This window comes from Pseudophryne corroboree, chromosome 6, assembly GCF_028390025.1.
Source record: "Pseudophryne corroboree isolate aPseCor3 chromosome 6, aPseCor3.hap2, whole genome shotgun sequence".
Lineage (NCBI taxonomy): Eukaryota > Metazoa > Chordata > Amphibia > Anura > Myobatrachidae > Pseudophryne > Pseudophryne corroboree.
This window is the reverse complement of record NC_086449.1, coordinates 203,372,130-203,389,499: the sequence shown is the minus strand read 5'-3', so window position 1 is coordinate 203,389,499 and position 17,370 is coordinate 203,372,130. Positions and strand designations below refer to the sequence as shown.

The following is a 17,370-nucleotide window of genomic DNA, read 5'->3' as shown; positions in this document are numbered from 1 at the left end:
CTGTAGGAGAAGGCAGAGCAGCCAGATTCCTAATTGAATTTAGGAGCCATCAGCAGTCTTCTGAAATAGGTTTTACAGTAATTAAATGTTGCAGGAATGACCAAGAAAACAGGTATTTGGGTCATTTGGCCAGAGACCTTGTGAGAGCGAAGTGTACTCTACACAGATATAAGATGGCCATATACTGCACGACTACTGTTTCAACTTACCAACTAAATAATAAATCATACCTCCCAACATCTTTTAAATGAGACCTGGGACTCAGTGCATGCGTTCACGAGCCATGCCTTCCATTTTCCATCACTGTGGGGCCATGGCCAGCGCCCTGGGAGCTGCTGGACATGCCCCTGTCCCTCTCTTACCGCTGCGCTGATAAGTAGAGGCACATCCCCACACTGCCATTCTAGCGTGTGGGACAGCGGCCAACAATTGGGCAGGGCGGTATGGTACTGTAAATTACAACAATGGTATGATAGCAAGAAACCACTAACAGCCAAAAACAGTAGTTCCAACTTGTTGGTTTTTTCAAGCAGATTTGACCTAACCAACGTTACGAGCTGATGATCATTTCAGGGTAGGGGGAAGTTGGAAACTCATCCCCAACAGCAATCATTTATAATGAATTATGGGTATCTCGCCTTTGATAACAGGGCAGAGCAATTAGAAGTATCGAAATTCTGTTTTACCAAGTGACATTAGACATAGCTTAGGAACCACAGAGAGCAGCCAGCTTGACCATTACAAGCAGGACACATAGTAGGGGACATCTGGCACGTGTCTGTAGCCATGCTTATTGGCACAGAAGTTCTACTTTTCCATACTTTATGGTCTTACCTTCTGCCCAGCAGCTGTGACTTTGTTCCTGAAGGAGAAATTAGATTTATCTGCAAGTCTCCCCTGCGTGGGTGAGATATAGTAACCCTTACAATGACATGCTCCAGATATGCCACATGCTGCCCACTGTGATCCGCACAGGCACTGGTCTGGACTGTTGTGCGAATCAGCTGATTGGCTCTGATAAATCTGCAGACAGGTAAAGAGAAACACGTCACCATAAAGTGCTAATTGTACAGATGCATCAAAACTTCTTATCCAGACACTCATCATCTTCAAAAAACATCCTCACTTCTTTGAGCTAATAATTTGTAGGTAATTTATTCTAGATCAGCAGAACATTGCTGTTACTAATACTGAACAAGGAATGCAGAAAATCTTAACATCACATTTAATTTGTGAGTATTCCAAGGATGAAATTAGTGATCAGCTTCTCCTTTTGCATTTTAAATAGGAACCCTATTTCTTCACACAAACACAATATGGGGGTATTTATCAAAGTATGGAGAGAGAAAAAGGAGATAAAGCACTTACCAATCAGCTCCTGTCATTTTTACAATCACACCCTGAGAACTGATTGGATGATACTTATACCCGTTTTCCACCTGTAGCACGGGTCGCAGCCGGGAGCCAGACACAGCTGTGACCCGTGCTACAGCCCCCTTTCCCACACCGATCACCAACCCAGCATATTGCCGGGCTGGTGACGCTGCTAGTGACGCGACAGGGGTGGCGCTGGGAGATCACACGATCTCCCAGCGCCGCCCTTCCATTCACTGTGAACGAGAGCCGTGTCGCATCGACACTGCTTCCGTTCACACTACACAGCTTACCGGGTTGAACACATGTTCAACCCGGCAAGATACCCGGGTAGGATTCCCGGATCACTTGATCCGGGAATTTGCAGGGGGGGCCGTTTCCACTAGGAAAAAACATGGGTAAATGCCCCCGCGCATTTACCCGTGTTTTTAAAGCTAGTGGAAAAGGGGTATTACTTTCTCTCTCTCTCTAGGCTTTGCTTGAAAAAACCTTACAATTTAAAGTGTTTATATTAAAGGAATTCACCACATAAAAAGATCCTGTATGGGGTAGTGACTGCCGTTGTTACACTGCGACCCTAGGAATGTTTGGAAGGTCTTTGCATCCTTGGCAGGTTCCTTACACTGCAGCTGTTGTGTGGAAGCAGCACAGCAGGCTGCAGGACAAAAATACTATCTGATATCCCTGGTAGTGAGGGGACAATTCAAATCTTAGCTTAACCTACGGCAAGCTGTGCTCACTCCACACAGCAGTTGCCAAGTGCGAAAACAATAAACGGTTAAGGCTCACCACCAAACATCTGCATGATTATGTGGAGTTTGTGGCACTGTTTGGCTATCTTGTGGAAGGATACAGTGTAACTTATTATTTCTCGGTTAGTGTAATGTAAGTGTTCTGTTCTCAAAGCCCTGTTATTACTGGTCTGTAAAGAAGCACGCTGCACCAACCTGAGGGTGAAGTCATAATTATGAACAGCCTCACAAATGCAGTTGCTAGAGGGCATAAAGGGCAGCGTATCACCATTTCTAAGTTTGTGCAGTGAAGAACCTCTAAATACCATGTACTTCTGCCCCATACAGTTACACGTGTCCATGTTTTCCTCATATGCCTGGAATCCTTGTTTGGCTTATCCTTCATAATCTTTATAGTGCGCCTAACATGGCTGCCTCACCTAGTATGATCGTGTATGACATAGGTTCTCAAACTCGGTCCTCAGTACCCCACACAGTGCATGTTTTGCAGGTCTCCTCACAGAATCACAAGGGAAATAATTAGCTCCACCTGTGGACCTTTTAAAATGGGTCAGTGAGTAATGAATACACCTGTGCACTTGCTGGGTTACCTGCAAAACATGCACTGTGTGGGGTCCTGAGGACCGAGTTTGAGAACCCCTGGTGTATGAGATTAAAAGTACAAGGACCTAACAGTTATGCTGGGGCCTTACTCTGGGTGCTAGGACACTGCAATCACCCACTTTGTGTAGTCTCTTCTGGAAGGAACCTATTTCACTCAGAGCAATCCTATGCAGTGTGCCCAACACAGCTGCCTCACCTGATACTATTGGTGGGTGGAATAGTCGCCCCAATGGATAGTTATTACCCAAAATGTCTGCACTACTGTACATTATGGTTATTGTGTGCTTTAGGTTTTCTTTTTTACTTCTGTATTACTTAATGTGCTTTGTTTTTTATGCCTGTAAAGCACCTTGAGTCCTGTTGGAGAAAGAGCGCTATATAAATAAGATTATTATTATTAATAAATACATTATTGTAGAATATATTGAAATGGAAACTAATTCCAGTGTAGCACAACTGTCACAAGAGACAAAACTATTACAGCTAGGACACTACAGAGCAAAATAAAATTATGCGAGACTGCCATTGGAGTCTATTGGAGCTATTCAAATGTTCAATTTGCCGCAACAGTCACCTTTCAGCTCGCATCTCAGGAGGCTGAGAGCTGAACTGTGTGAAAAGTCGGCTGTTTGGGCCAACCAAACAGGACTTTTCCCCGTTGCTCCCAAAGGTTTTGACGCTTTACATGGCTAAACCCTGTGTAACTGGGCGCGATAATTAAAGGGCACCCAGAACAACAATATGCGCCCTCTAATTATCACTAAAGAACATACATTTGAATAGCCCCCATGGAGTCTTACGGGCTTCTGCAAATGGGAAAGCTTTGCTCTGTCATTTATAAGAAGTGTAGAAAAACTGATGCAACGGTAAATACAGGAACGAAGTCGACAGACGGATAAGTTCATGATTTGATATTCACATTGCAAATATCTTACATGGTGGACTATTAGGGCATGGTTATGGCCCATACTTCAAATAAGCTTGAATTTTGCATTTGCTACATTGAGTCATCATTGCTGAATGTTTTTTAAATGTCACACCGGAGGTGATTAAAAAAAAAGTTATATTTGTTTCATGTGAATGGATTGCCTTTTTTTTTAAATATAATATACATATTCTGAACCTTGGAGAAAGACTAAAGGGAGCACCATTGAATTTCATGTCTATGAGTGTGCCTTTGTCCGGAGGACTAGATCTATATATATATATATATATATATCTATATCCACACATACACACACATGCTGAAATGTATCCAGCCATTCTTACATGTACAGATGGAGCCACGCTAGTCTTGGCTCAGTCTATGCCTGGGCACTCCCACCCAGGCGCGCCTAATGATGCCAGAGTCTTCATCCAGGGCGTGCACGTGTCCATTACGGAGACGAATCCCATTCTAGTGAATGGGAGTGTGGCTCTGTGCACTCCCGGTGTGACTAGGTGGACGGATTGCCTAATCACGCCAGGAGTGCACGCCTGCGATGGAGCAGCCTCAGATGAGCACGGCTCCATCTGTAATTTACATATACTAGTTGTGTGTGCTGACATTTATAAGCTAATACAACATGGTGCTTAGCTTTCGTACAGACCAGCACTATTTTAAACACATTAAAAGTGATTGCTGAAAATTAGACACAAATTTACCAACGAATTCGAAGAGCATAAATCTATGTAAATGTAATGGAAGTGAATTGAACACACCTCCAAAACGGACAATGTGGTGGGTGCCCGGTCATGATTCAAATAGCAGTAGCCATATACATAAACAAACCGCGTATATACAGGTTCAACCCTTGAGGAAGGTGTTTATGCACTTAAACGGCTGTTGGGTCTGCCTGAGCCAATATGATACTACCCATGCTCTGTCATCGCATGTTTGATAAGTAAATTATTATGGATTGATATTTGCTGCTTAGGCACTTTGCTTGAATTATTTAAGCACTTCAAAGAGGTGGTGGTTTCTGTATATATGCGTTTTATGTGTATGGAGATAGATAGATAGATAGATAGATAGATAGATAGATAGATAGATAGATAGATAGATAGATAGATAGATAAATATTGCACATGGCACATTCAGCATGAAATATAAACCTGCTGCATGTCCAAGATACGACTGAACACTGTAAACATGACTAACGATATTACAGCTAGCTATAAATCTGGTTTACACAGCATTAATGCACTGAAATAACATTAGACGGGAGAGAAGTGATGTCAAGAGGCACCAGAGCACTGGGGAAGATCAGAGCTGGAATATCACATCCATATAGCAAAACACTAATGTTAACCAGTCATTGTCAGTTGTACTCATAGCCCTGCACACATAAACAGCACCACTCTGCACAATATCAATGCTGCCTGCACAAGTCGCCTTACAGCTTGGATTTATAAAATTACTCCAATTAAATGTAAATATTTCCATGAATCCCAATGAGAACCCCAGGCATTTCGCAGCACGACCTCATCTGCAACACAAGTTCCCAAATGTGGCTCCAGGCTCCAAACATCACAATGTAAGCCATCACTCTATGGCTGACCAAGAACTGGGAGTCACTAACTGCAACCAGAGTACCATGAGAGAGGAAGAGAGACATGATGCGCTCAGTAGATTTAATGTAGAAACAGGTAGTAGTCCACTAACAATCACAATACTAGCAACACCCCTTTCACACTGCACAAATAACCCGGTATCGACCCTGTACATTGCTGAGTCGACGCGGGTCGCTGTGTGGTGTGAAAGGAGTCACTGATGAATTCCCGGGTCACCTGACCCAACAAAGGAATAAAGAAGGGTTATTCCCGGGGTTATTACTGGGTCAGGTGCAGTCTGAATGGGTTGACCCATTCACAGTATATGCAGACGCGGCGTGGAGATGATTTCATCAACCAGTGCCGCCTCTCCCCCCGATGCCGCCGCGGTCCCCGGCGTAATGCCGGGTCAGGAAGACAGTGTGTAAGGGTCCAATGCCGGGGTCGCACCCTGGAAGGACCAGTTTCCAATTCCTGGGTGCGACTCGGCATGCGATGAGAAAGGGGTATAAAGGAATTAGATTATGCATTTTATATAAACTCACACATATAGTAATAGGGAAGATGGAAGAACCTTGCCTACATCTGTTATAACTGCTCCCAAAAATACCTGTAATCAATACCTACCCTGTAAGCTTCTAACTGATACAGCATGATGCAGAGAGCAAGAAGCTATTCTAAAGCTGCGTACACACTAGCCGATATGCTCCATGAGCAATATCATCAGTGTTTGCCCTTGAACTCCCGGGCAAACATCACTAACGATATCGTTCAGTGACGTCATCTTGCCACCACCCAAAACATGCAGTTTCAGATGATATACCCAAAATTGTACAGATGACAGAAGGCCTCATCAACAACCTGCAGGAGTGCGCATCGTTGACAATAGTGCATGCACACTAGACGATAACGTCCAGAAATCTCGTTATCGTCCATATCATTAATAAAAATCGCCTAGTGTGTACCCAGCTTAAGACTGAGGGCCTAATTCAGACCTGATCACAGCAGCAAAATTGTTCTCTAATGGGCAAAACCATGTGCACTGTAGGGGGGGGGCGGCAGATATAACAAGATGTGCAGAGAGTTAGATTTGGGTGGGTTATTTTATTTCTGTGCAGGGTAAATAATGGCTGCTTTATTTTTACACTGCAATTTAGATTTCAGTTTAAACACACCCCACCTAACTCTCTCTCTGCACATGTTACATCTGCCCCACATGCACTGCACATGGTTTTGCCCATTAGAGAAAAATTTTGCTGCTGCGATCAGGTCTGAATTAGGCCCTCAATCCACTACTACTGTCTAAACGATGGGCAAACTTTTAAACTGACAAACTGTAGAAACTACTGTATCATTTTAAACATAAAACTGAAATTGCAGGAAATCACAAAGTCCAAAAGTTGTAAGGTAAGTCGTTTCAGTAACCAAAGCCAATAAAGAAACATGTGCATGCCAATTACAGAGCAGAGAGGACATAACTTCCAAAGAATCAATGGACTATACATAACCGTAAAGTTTAAACACATACTGTAGGATAGTAACTAGGATAACAATTTTTTTTTATCATGACATTTCTTACACATATATTCTCCTTTAATGCAGTTACAATTTCTATGCAACTCATGGCGCCCATCACCTACTCATTTTGGGTCATGTGTTTGTGTATGACCTTGAATAGAAGTGGATATTCCATTCAGTTTCTCTCCATTTCAGAATTTACCACATTTGGGGGCAGTACCATGGCACAGTTGTTGGCACTGCTGTAGTGTGAAATTGCTAGGTTCATGCATTTGACTCAGACCAGGGTATGGGATCCTCAGGGTAAAATCTATATAAGTCTGTATATTTTCACTGTGCCCATGTGAATCCTCCCCAATATATCCCTACAGAACTGGAGTCTATTGCCTTCAGTATCTGCAGCAGGGAAATATGTCCTAACCCCCCACAAATGGAAGCTGTCACAAGACCGTCCCCTGAAATTAGGACTGACCTGCCAAAACCAGGATGCAAAGAGGTATGCTTATATAAAACATAACAAAATGCACTTTAATTACATGATAGCTCTGTTAAAATAAAGCATCACACCCCCAATATATTAGAGAACTCCTGAGTGGAGGCGGCTCTTTACACATCTTCAGGACAGTCTTGATGTGCAGGCAGGTCAGGAAACGGGGTGCAGCTGTTTGAGTTCCTGTGATATCACTGGCCCTTCCCATATGCCTGAATCAGCTAAACCACACATTCAACCTGCCACTGCCAGCTTGATTAGCTAGGGAAGAGTCTCCATCCTAACATTAACTAAGTGAAGAGAGACGATATCCGGAGCATAGGTTGACAGTCATTAGAACGACCCCATATGGTTGACACTGGAAAAGGTCAACATGTTTTTTTTGGGTGTTTTTGGACTTTTTACTTAACTATCCATGTCACAAATCATAACTTCTAGTAACCTTGTGGCAAGCAAAGTGGAGCGAGACACTGTGCCCAAAATGTGGCAAGTGAAAATGAAGAGAGCCCACGAGGGGACAATTCTACAAATGGTGGTCCCAGATGGAAAAAAAAAAAACTTTCCACACTAACAATAGTACAAAAAAAGAAGAAGTGTGTCGACCGTTGTTCTGTGGACCTAATTCGATACCACACGACAGAGAGACAGCCTGGGTACATAGTTAAAGACGTTATTTCATGTATATTACTCAACTCAGGAATACAGCTTTTCGTATAGGTTAAGGTATAGGCGTTTCTACCGTGGGTGCAATGTGTGCAGTGCACACGGGCCCCTGAGTCCAGAAGGGGACCACACCCCACACACACTGCACCCATGTTGTATTATACTTTCCTCTCCAGAGTCCTGCAACAGGCCTTGTGGGCGCAAAAGCAGTGGCAAAAATCACTTCCAAAATGAATGGCGCACATGCGTAGTAGGAAATTTGTCTCTGGACCATGGCAAGCGCCATGTTTCCAGAGACCAGCGCAGTCGACTCTGGCACAATGCCAGAGCCTACGGCGCCTTGGGGAGGAGAGGGCCCATTTGGAGTCTGCACACGGTCCGACTCCTATCTTAAAACGCCCCTGGGTTAAGGTTTACTTTCTAGAGTGAACTGCGTAAAGAGGCAGCATAACACAGGACAAGCCTTGCTCAGTTTTAGCACAAGCCAAGTGGCAGTTGAGGGAACAGGGAATTTAGGTGATTGATTTCTCAAGATGGGATTCTGCAGAAAAATGATTTTAGCTGGTGTGGAAAGTGTCCTTCAGTTTGAGATCATTTGTAAGAGACAACGGTTAGAAGAGAAATTGCCGAGTGAATGACCAAACTGAAAGGAAATCAGATCAATCATCCAAAATGCCCCAGCTAGTCTTGTAAGAGTGTCTTGTCACATTTATTGTATCGCCAGTACATAAGACTATTACAGTATAATGTGATAAGTCACTCAACTCTGTTTCCTTAATCTTATGAGCTGGCTATTGGAATACCTCTATCAACATCAAAAGTTTAAAACACCCTCCTGTGCCATCATAAAGTCACAGCAGTAGAATCGCAATCTCCTGCAGTGCATTTTCTACTGCTCACCCCCAGCCTCTGTCATTTAGACGTCACAGGAAACAAGTGCACTAGGCTTCTAATCTCATTTTTATTTATAAAGCACAAACATTACGCAGTACTGAACAATGAGGGAGATCATTATACACACATAGAATAACATAAAATAGAAAATGGAGTCCTAATTATATGCTCTTCCAATCTAAGGAGGGCGGGGACCAAATGATACATAAGGACACAGAATAATTGTAGCGGATGGTAGACAGTTGTATTTGGTTACTGCAAGGTAGTAACATTCTCATGCACCAACATTTAGGCAGCCACTGGTTGTGCAGATAGTACCAAGGTGATTTAATGGCGTGTTCTGGACACCCATAGACTGAGAACAGCCTGTGGCGGCGGGATTACGGCGTGTGTTTCCCTGCCAATCGAGATTCTGGAGTCAGCACTGTGACGTCCGGGATCCCAACTACGGGTATGATGACCGCTTCCCGATTTAATATGTTAGCTGCTGCAGTGGAGGAGAGAAAACTCCCTCTTCCGTCAATCCCAGAGTCTGTCAGTGCATAACCGCAAGAAAACATTTTGGTAGAACCACGCATGGAAGTCCAGCGTCAGGACTTGCAAGTAACACAGCGCCGGAACTTGAAATAACACATACCGCCATCATCAGATGACTATGTTAAGGGACAAGCATTGAAAAACTCATCTGTTTGTTTAATTTATATTATAGAAGCAGTAATAACCCCTTTTTCAGGGAAACCAATGACAAATGGGGGTTTTAACGCTTCACACATGGATACAATGAGGAGACACCATGCACGGTAGAGATAAAGAAAATGGAAAATCACAGTAGAAACATTAAGGGTGGGATGTACTAACCTTGCTGTGTACATCCTGCCACATACAGATGGAGCCTCGCTCATCTAGGCTTCTCTGCTGCACCTAGGTGCACCAAGGTTTATTAGCATAAGCCTTTCACCTATTTTTCTCAGCTGCAATACAACACAGTGAGAACAATACAGCAGGGGACTAAGTAATTACAGCAGGGGATTAAGTCTGACTGCCCTGGCTCAGTTAATCCTATTAAAAGGGATAGATGAGGAGGGCTCCATCTGTATCATGCTGATACTAATCGCATATGTACTAACATATGCGATTAGTATTGCGAAGGACAACTCTTCTGATAAGAGCTGTCCTTCGCAATGCGCTTTGATCAGTGGACTTCCGGATTTCAGCCCTGGAAGCCCATCCGTGCATGCGCAGAAGGATGAAGTTATTAATTTGCTAATATATCCAGTAATCTACATCACTACTTTATATAGACAATTTATTGTGACTAGTTATATCTCTCACTAATTGTGTCAGGAACTTATAGATCACCGAATATATTAATATTCGGTGATCTATAAATACCTGACAATTATCTATTGTGCCAGGTATTGACACAAGTGATCTGTAAGTATCTAACAATTGGTGAGAGGTACAACTAATCACAATAAATTGACTATATAAAGTAGTAAAACACCCCATAGTGATGTCATTTTCTGAACACAGTCCTAGTGAGAATTACTTCCTAAAATTGATGAAAAACATTTTCCACACTGAATACTATATTGGTGGGCTAACTGAATATTAATAATGTTCTACATATATAAGCTAATTAACATCATATTGCGCAGTATTATACTGCATTCAGATGCTTCTGCTAAATTATAGCATCTGATACCTAGACGCAGCTAATACATTGTTACTTTATATCAGGGGTGCGCAATTATTTCTGCTGAGGGGCCACTTGACACTTTCCTGTCAGTATTCGAGGGCCGCACACAAAATAGCAGCTCCCCCCCCCCCCCCCCCCCTCCTCCATGCGCCAAAAATATAGGGACGTGGCCAAAAAAATCATACACATTCATATTAGGCTGCACAATAGTCTCCATTATTTAAATTACACCACACAGTAGCGCCACTTACACACATTACACCAGGTAGAGCCCCTTTTACACATATTACGCCAGGTAGAGCCCCTGTCACACATTATGCCAGGTAGAGACCCATTTTACACATTACTCCAGGTAGAGCCCCTATCACACATTATGGCAGGTAGAGCCCCCTTTTACATTACAGCAGGTAGAGCTCCCTTTTACACATTACAGAAGGTAGAGACCCCTTTTACACATTAGGGCAGGTAGAGCTCCCTTTTACACACTGTGGTGTGTGTGTGTGTGTGTGTGTGTGTGTGTGTGTGTGTGCGTGCGGGGGGGGGGTTTGGGTTAGGCTGCGAAGAGGGGAAGTTAGGGTTGGGCACCGCCCTCGGAGGGTTAGGGTTAGGCTACGGGGGGGGGGGGGGGGGGGGGGGCTAGGTTTAGGCAGGCATGGGGTGTGGTTAGGGTTAGGCACCAAGGGAGGAGGTTAGGGTTAGGTTGCGGGGAGGGGGGGTTGGGGAGAACCCTGTCAGTTTCGAGATATCGGGATCCCAGCATCGGTATTTTGACCGACGGGATCCCAAGCGGCGGTGAATCATACTTATCCAACACATACACAGAGCTACATATACATAGTTACACAGACACATATACAGAGTTACAGACATACAGTATGCATAGAGTTACACAGACACACATACAGAGCTACAGACACACATACAGAGCTACACAGAGACATATACAGACACATACACAAAGTGACAGGCACATTATCATATACAGTTGCACAGACATAATATCATTTATGGTCCCTCATACCTTAAATTAAAGACCGTCACTGCATGAAAACTTTGACTGCTTTGGAAGTCCATCATCCTACCTGCCATGCATGATAAAGTGCAGGAGCATCAGGGCTGTGCTCCGTGCTGGGTAGCCCCGCCCCCTGCAGGGACACTACTTCCTCCTTCCGATAATCAGGGATGGCCCATTGAAGGAGGGGGGCCCAGGACACATGTCCCGTGAGACCACCATTCTCCGCATGGCAAAGCAAGCACTGCAGTCCTTCCCCCTGTCTCAGAGGCGGAGTTTGGCCTGGCTGGCTGGGACTGGGAGGGTAAGTGAGAATAGCAGGGGGAGGAGGAGCTGCGCTGACAGGGAGCAGGGGGGAAAGATCACACAGTGCCGGCTGCGGCTAATAGAGCAGCGCTGTCGCAGGCATCATCTCGCAGCCGCTGCCGGTGACCTGGGCTGGAAGCTGGCCGGGACAATGACAAGCGGCCCGGGTATGATCGGTTCGCAGGCCGTATTTCGCCCACCCTTACTTTATATGATCAAATAGCAGTATGCATAAATCCTGTGGAAGAAGGCCCATGATGACCAATATTGACACTTTTTTTACAATAGTAACAGTATCCATCTGATGAACTTAACATCCATTCAGATTCTATACTACTATCATACACTAGTCTTTACCAAGTCATTTCATTTGTGGTAACACTATGATGAGCTAATTTTTGCAGTTCAAAATCTAATACAATTTTTTGCAATTAACCTTTGCATGATATTAATGATACAACCTTCTTTTTAAATGAGTAATTAAAAGTTATATTTTACTACAGTGCACATTAAACAGATGATCTTTGTGTTAGTGTAAAATGCTGTTAGACACAAATTAAGGAACAAAACACAAGTGGATTCCCATTATTTGTTGTACCACATGTATTACAGTCTCTAATGCAGGGTGGAATAATCACACTACTAGGACAGAGGCACTCTCCAACCATACACACAGTGACGTATCTATAATGGGTGAAGGGTATGTGGTGCACAAGGATCTGTGGGTCCAGGGAGGCCCACACTGCACACCCTTCAACCATTTCTTAAATACTTACCCCTCCAAAGTCCCATGTTGGCAGCAGCACTGCACGAGTAACCTGGAAAATGGCATGGCAGCCAGTTTCCTGGCATTTCACACATGCCCAGTAGGAAAATCAGTGGGAAAATGGCCACTGCACCACTTTCCCTGAAAATACGCATGCGCACTAGCTAGTGGTACAGTGCTAGGGTCTCCTACTGACATTATTGCTCAGAAACTAATTCATTGCCAGCTAGAGAGGAGGGGGGCACAGATGGAGACTGTACACGGGCACTCTGCAGTTATCTTTGGCTAGTAAATAGAAGACATTTTTTTAAATATTTTAAAATATTTTACAAATTATTCTACTGCTTTGTGACTATTTGCATGGGGTTGACCGACTCCAGTAGTAGCCAGACAGACCGGAAACAAACAGTAGGCAGGACAAGGAGATTATGAGGTATAGAACATGAGCAGCACTCTCTCATGGCATATAAATTCATTGGCAGGGATAGGCCATACCAGGAGGGGGGGCACTCCAGGAAAAAAAGTTTGCACTTTATACATACAGGTGGAGTCTCGCATATCCAGAAAGACTATATCCAAAATCCAAATTTTTCAGAACGTGATAATTAGTGACACCTTTGCTTACTGATGGTTCAATGTACACAAACTGTTTCATGCACAAATGATAAATATGGGGGGAAACATTTGTGCCCGTTAAATTTTCATGCACCCAAAAAAAAAAAAAGCGGGCAATTAAAATAAAGCCAGTTTGTTTGTTTTTTGCACAAAAAGAAAAAAGAAAAAACATTTCCAGGCAAACACACACATGATCCAACAGGGCCGTATTAAGGTCTGTGGGGGTCCCTGGGCAAAAAAACTTGTGGGGGCCCCCCATCAATAAAAGTAATGTAAATAAAAGTGATGTAGTGACGATGTTACAGCACGATACTTGCATGGGCAGGGGATGTGGCTCTACATAAAAAATAAATTAAAAAAATCAAAAACTTCACATGAATTATACTCATTTTATGTGCACCAGTTTGCACCACCCAATACACTCATGACTCGACACTGACTAAAGGGCAGGCTTCTCAGTCACAAAGGGGAATGGGGAATCCGTCCAAGCCGTCACCATCACGCTGAGATCAACTGAGACTCACAGTATCCCAGCGGGCGGCTCAGTGAAAGAGTATCTCGTGAGATTTGACTTTCCGTAAGACTGACCTTGTGTGCAGGCTCAGCACCTCGGCGGCCGAATAGGGAAAAGATTTTAATAGTACCAGGCCGCCAACAAAGCAACTTGGTACCCAGGTCGCAATTTGGGGGGACAAAGTGGCGGGGCCCCGGAATGATCACGCCTGTCGCCCCTCCTTTAATACAGCCCTGGAATCCAGGATAAGTTCCTGGACCTATGTGTTTTCACAATCGCAGCCACGAAAAAATTTCACTTATTGGGGATTTTGTTTTGGGACCTCAGTGGGTACCGGAAAAAAAAAATAGGATTTTAATACCTACCGGTAAATCCTTTTCTCTTAGTCCGTAGAGGATGCTGGGGACACTTCAAGAACCATGGGGTATAGACGGGATCCGCAGGAGACATGGGCACTTTAAGACTTTAAAAGGGGTGTGAACTGGCTCCTCCCTCTATGCCCCTTCTCCAGACTCCAGTTATAGGAACTGTGCCCAGGGAGACGGGCATTTAGAGGAAAAAGGATTTATTTTGATTTAAACTAAGGTGAAATACATACCAGCTCACACCTCAAGCATGCCGTACAACATGGCATTCAACCCAACACATGCAACGGCATGAATGACAGCAACAGGCTGACTATAAACGCAACACAACACAACACGTGTGTAACCATAACCAATAACTGCAGATATAGTACGCACTGGGACAGGCACCCAGCATCCTCTACGGACTAAGAGAAAAGGATTTACCGGTAGGTATTCAAATCCTATTTTCTCCTACGTCCTAGAGGATGCTGGGGACACTTCAAGAACCATGGGGTTTATACCAAAGCTCAAGAACGGGCGGGAGAGTGCGGATGACTCTGCAGCACCGATTGACCAAACCAGAGGTCTTCCTTAGCCAGGGTATCAAACTTGTAAAACTTTGCAAAAGTGTTTGAACCCGACCAAGTAGCTGCTCGGCAAAGCTGTAATGCCGAGACCCCCCGGGCAGCCGCCCAGGATGAGCCCACCTTTCTGGTAGAATAGGCCTTCACCGATTTCGGTAACAGCAATCCAGCCGTAGAATGAGCCTGCCTAATCGTATTACAGATCCAGCGTACAATAGTCTGCTTGGAAGCAGTAGTCCCAATCTTGTTGGGATCATACAGGACATACAGAGCCTCTGTTTTCCTAATCTGAGCCGTTCTGGCTACATAAATTTTTAAAGCTCTGACCACATCTAGAGACTTCGATTCCTCTAAGGATCAGTAGCCACTGGCAACACAATAGGTTGGTTCATGTGAAACGATGACACCACATTTGGCTAAAATTGCTGACGAGTTCTCAACTCCGCTCTATCTTCATGGAAGATCAAATATGGGCTCTTGTGAAACAAAGCCGCCAATTCAGACACCCGCCTTGGAGAGGCCAAGGCCAACAGCATGATCACTTTCCAAGTGACGAATTTCAACTCTACCTTACGTAAAGGTTCAAACCAATGAGACTGCAGGAACAGCAACACCACGTTAAGATCCCATGGTGCCACCGGGGGCACAAAGGGAGGTTGGATGTGCAGCATGCCTTTCACGAAAGTCTGAACTTCCGGAAGGGAAGGCAATTCTTTCTGAAAGAAGATTGACAAGGCCGAAATTTGTATTTTAATTGAGCCTAACTTTAGGCCCGCATCCACCCCTGCTTGCAGAAAATGGAGAAAACGGCCCAGCTGAAATTCTTCCGTTGGTACACGCACGGCCCCTGCTGTAACAGATCCTCTCATAGAGGAAGAGGCCAGGGATCTCCTATGAGCAATTCCTGAAGATCTGGATACCAGGCCCTCCTTGGCCAGTCTGGAACAATGAGGATTGCATGAACCCTTGTTCTTCTTATGATCTTTATCACTTTTGGAATGAGTGGAATCGGAGGGAACACATATACAGACTGAAACACCCACGGTGTCACTAGGGCGTCCACCGCTATTGCTTGAGGGTCCCTCGACCTGGAACAATATCTCGAAAGTTTCTTGTTGAGGCGAGACAACATCATATCTATTTGAGGAATTCCCCAACGACTTGTCACTTCTGTTAAGACCTCTTGATGAAGACCCCACTCTCCTGGATGGAGATAGTGTCTGCTGAGGAAGTCTGCTTCCCAGTTGTCCACACCTGGAATGAAGACCGCTGACAGAGCGCTTACATGCCTTTCTGCACAGCGGAAAACTTTTGTGGCTTCTGCCATTGCCGCTCTGCTCTTAGTTCCGCCCTAGCGGTTTACGTACGCCACTGCTGTTATGTTGTCTGACTGAATCAAGACGTGCAGATCGCGAAGAAGATGTTCCGCTTGTAGAAGGCCATTGTAAATGGCCCTTAATTCCAGAATGTTTATGTGTAGACAAGCTTCCTGGCTTGACCATTTTCCCTGGAAATTTTCCCCCTGTGTGACTGCACCCCAGCCTCGGAGACTCGCATCTGTGGTCACCAGGATCCAGTCCTGGATCCCGAACCTGCGTCCCTCTAGGAGGTGAGAGCTGTGCAGCCACCACAGGAGTGAGATTCTGGTCTTGGAAGACAGGATTATCTGTCGGTGCATGTGCAGATGGGATCCGGACCATTTGTCCAACAGGTCCCACTGAAACACTCTGGCATGTAATCTGCCAAACTGAATGGCCTCGTAGGCCGCCACCATCTTCTCTAGCAACCGAGTGCATTGATGAATCGACACTCTTGCTGGCTTCAGAATCTGTTTGACCAGGTTCTGAATTTCCATAGCCTTTTCCACTGGAAGAAAAACACTCTGTAATTCCATGTCCAGAATCATACCCAAGAACGACAGCCTTGTTGTCGGATCAAACTGTGATTTTGGCAAGTTTAGGAGCCAACCATGTTTCTGCAGAATTGTCAGGGAGAGCGTCATGCTCTGCAGTAATTGTTCCTTGGACCTCGCTTTTATCAGAAGATTGTTCAAGTACGGGATAATTGTGACTCCTTGCTTGCGCAGGAGAACCATTTCCGCCATAACTTTGATGAAAACCCTCGGAGCCGTGGACAGACCAAACGGAAACGTCTGAAACTGGTAATGACAATCCTGAACGGCAAACCTCAGGTAAGCCTGATGTGGAGGATATATGGGGACGTGTAAGTAGGCATCCTTTATGTCGACCGACACTATAAAATCCCCTTCCTCCAGACTGGAGATCACTGCTCGGAGAGACTCCATCTTGAATTTGAACTTTCTTAGGTATAAATTGAGGGATTTTAAGTTCAGAATTGGTCTGACCGAGCCGTCCGGCTTCGGGACCACTAACAGGCTCGAATAAAAGCCTTTTCCCTGTTGTGACGGGGGCACCATGACAATAACTTGATTTTGACATAGCTTTTGTATAGCACCGCATACCACCTCCCTGTCCGGAAGAGAAACTGGTAAGGCTGATTTGAAAAATCGTCGAGGGTGAACGTCTTGAAACTCCAGCTTGTACCCTTGGGACACTATTTCTAATACCCATGGGTCTAGGGCCGAACGAACCCAGAAATTACTGAAGAGTCGGAGACGTGCCCCCACTGGTGCGGACTCCCGCAGAGGAGTCCCAGCGTCATGCGGTGGATTTGGTAGAAG

At 44.7% G+C, this 17,370-nt stretch overlaps 1 protein-coding gene across 3 annotated transcripts in view; it reads right to left on the bottom strand.

Moving 5' to 3' along the window:
* Window positions 1-17,370, bottom strand: part of PCSK6 (proprotein convertase subtilisin/kexin type 6) — a 353,524-nt gene that overhangs the window by 81,706 nt on the left and 254,448 nt on the right. For 2 of the 3 annotated variants that reach the window (XM_063925653.1, XM_063925654.1), the window contains exon 12: window positions 835-1,023. In XM_063925653.1, coding sequence (XP_063781723.1) covers window positions 835-1,023 — 189 coding nt within the window. Of the gene's footprint in view, window positions 1-834; window positions 1,024-17,370 lie in introns of those variants that run through there. The other variant, XM_063925655.1, reaches the window with a different exon arrangement.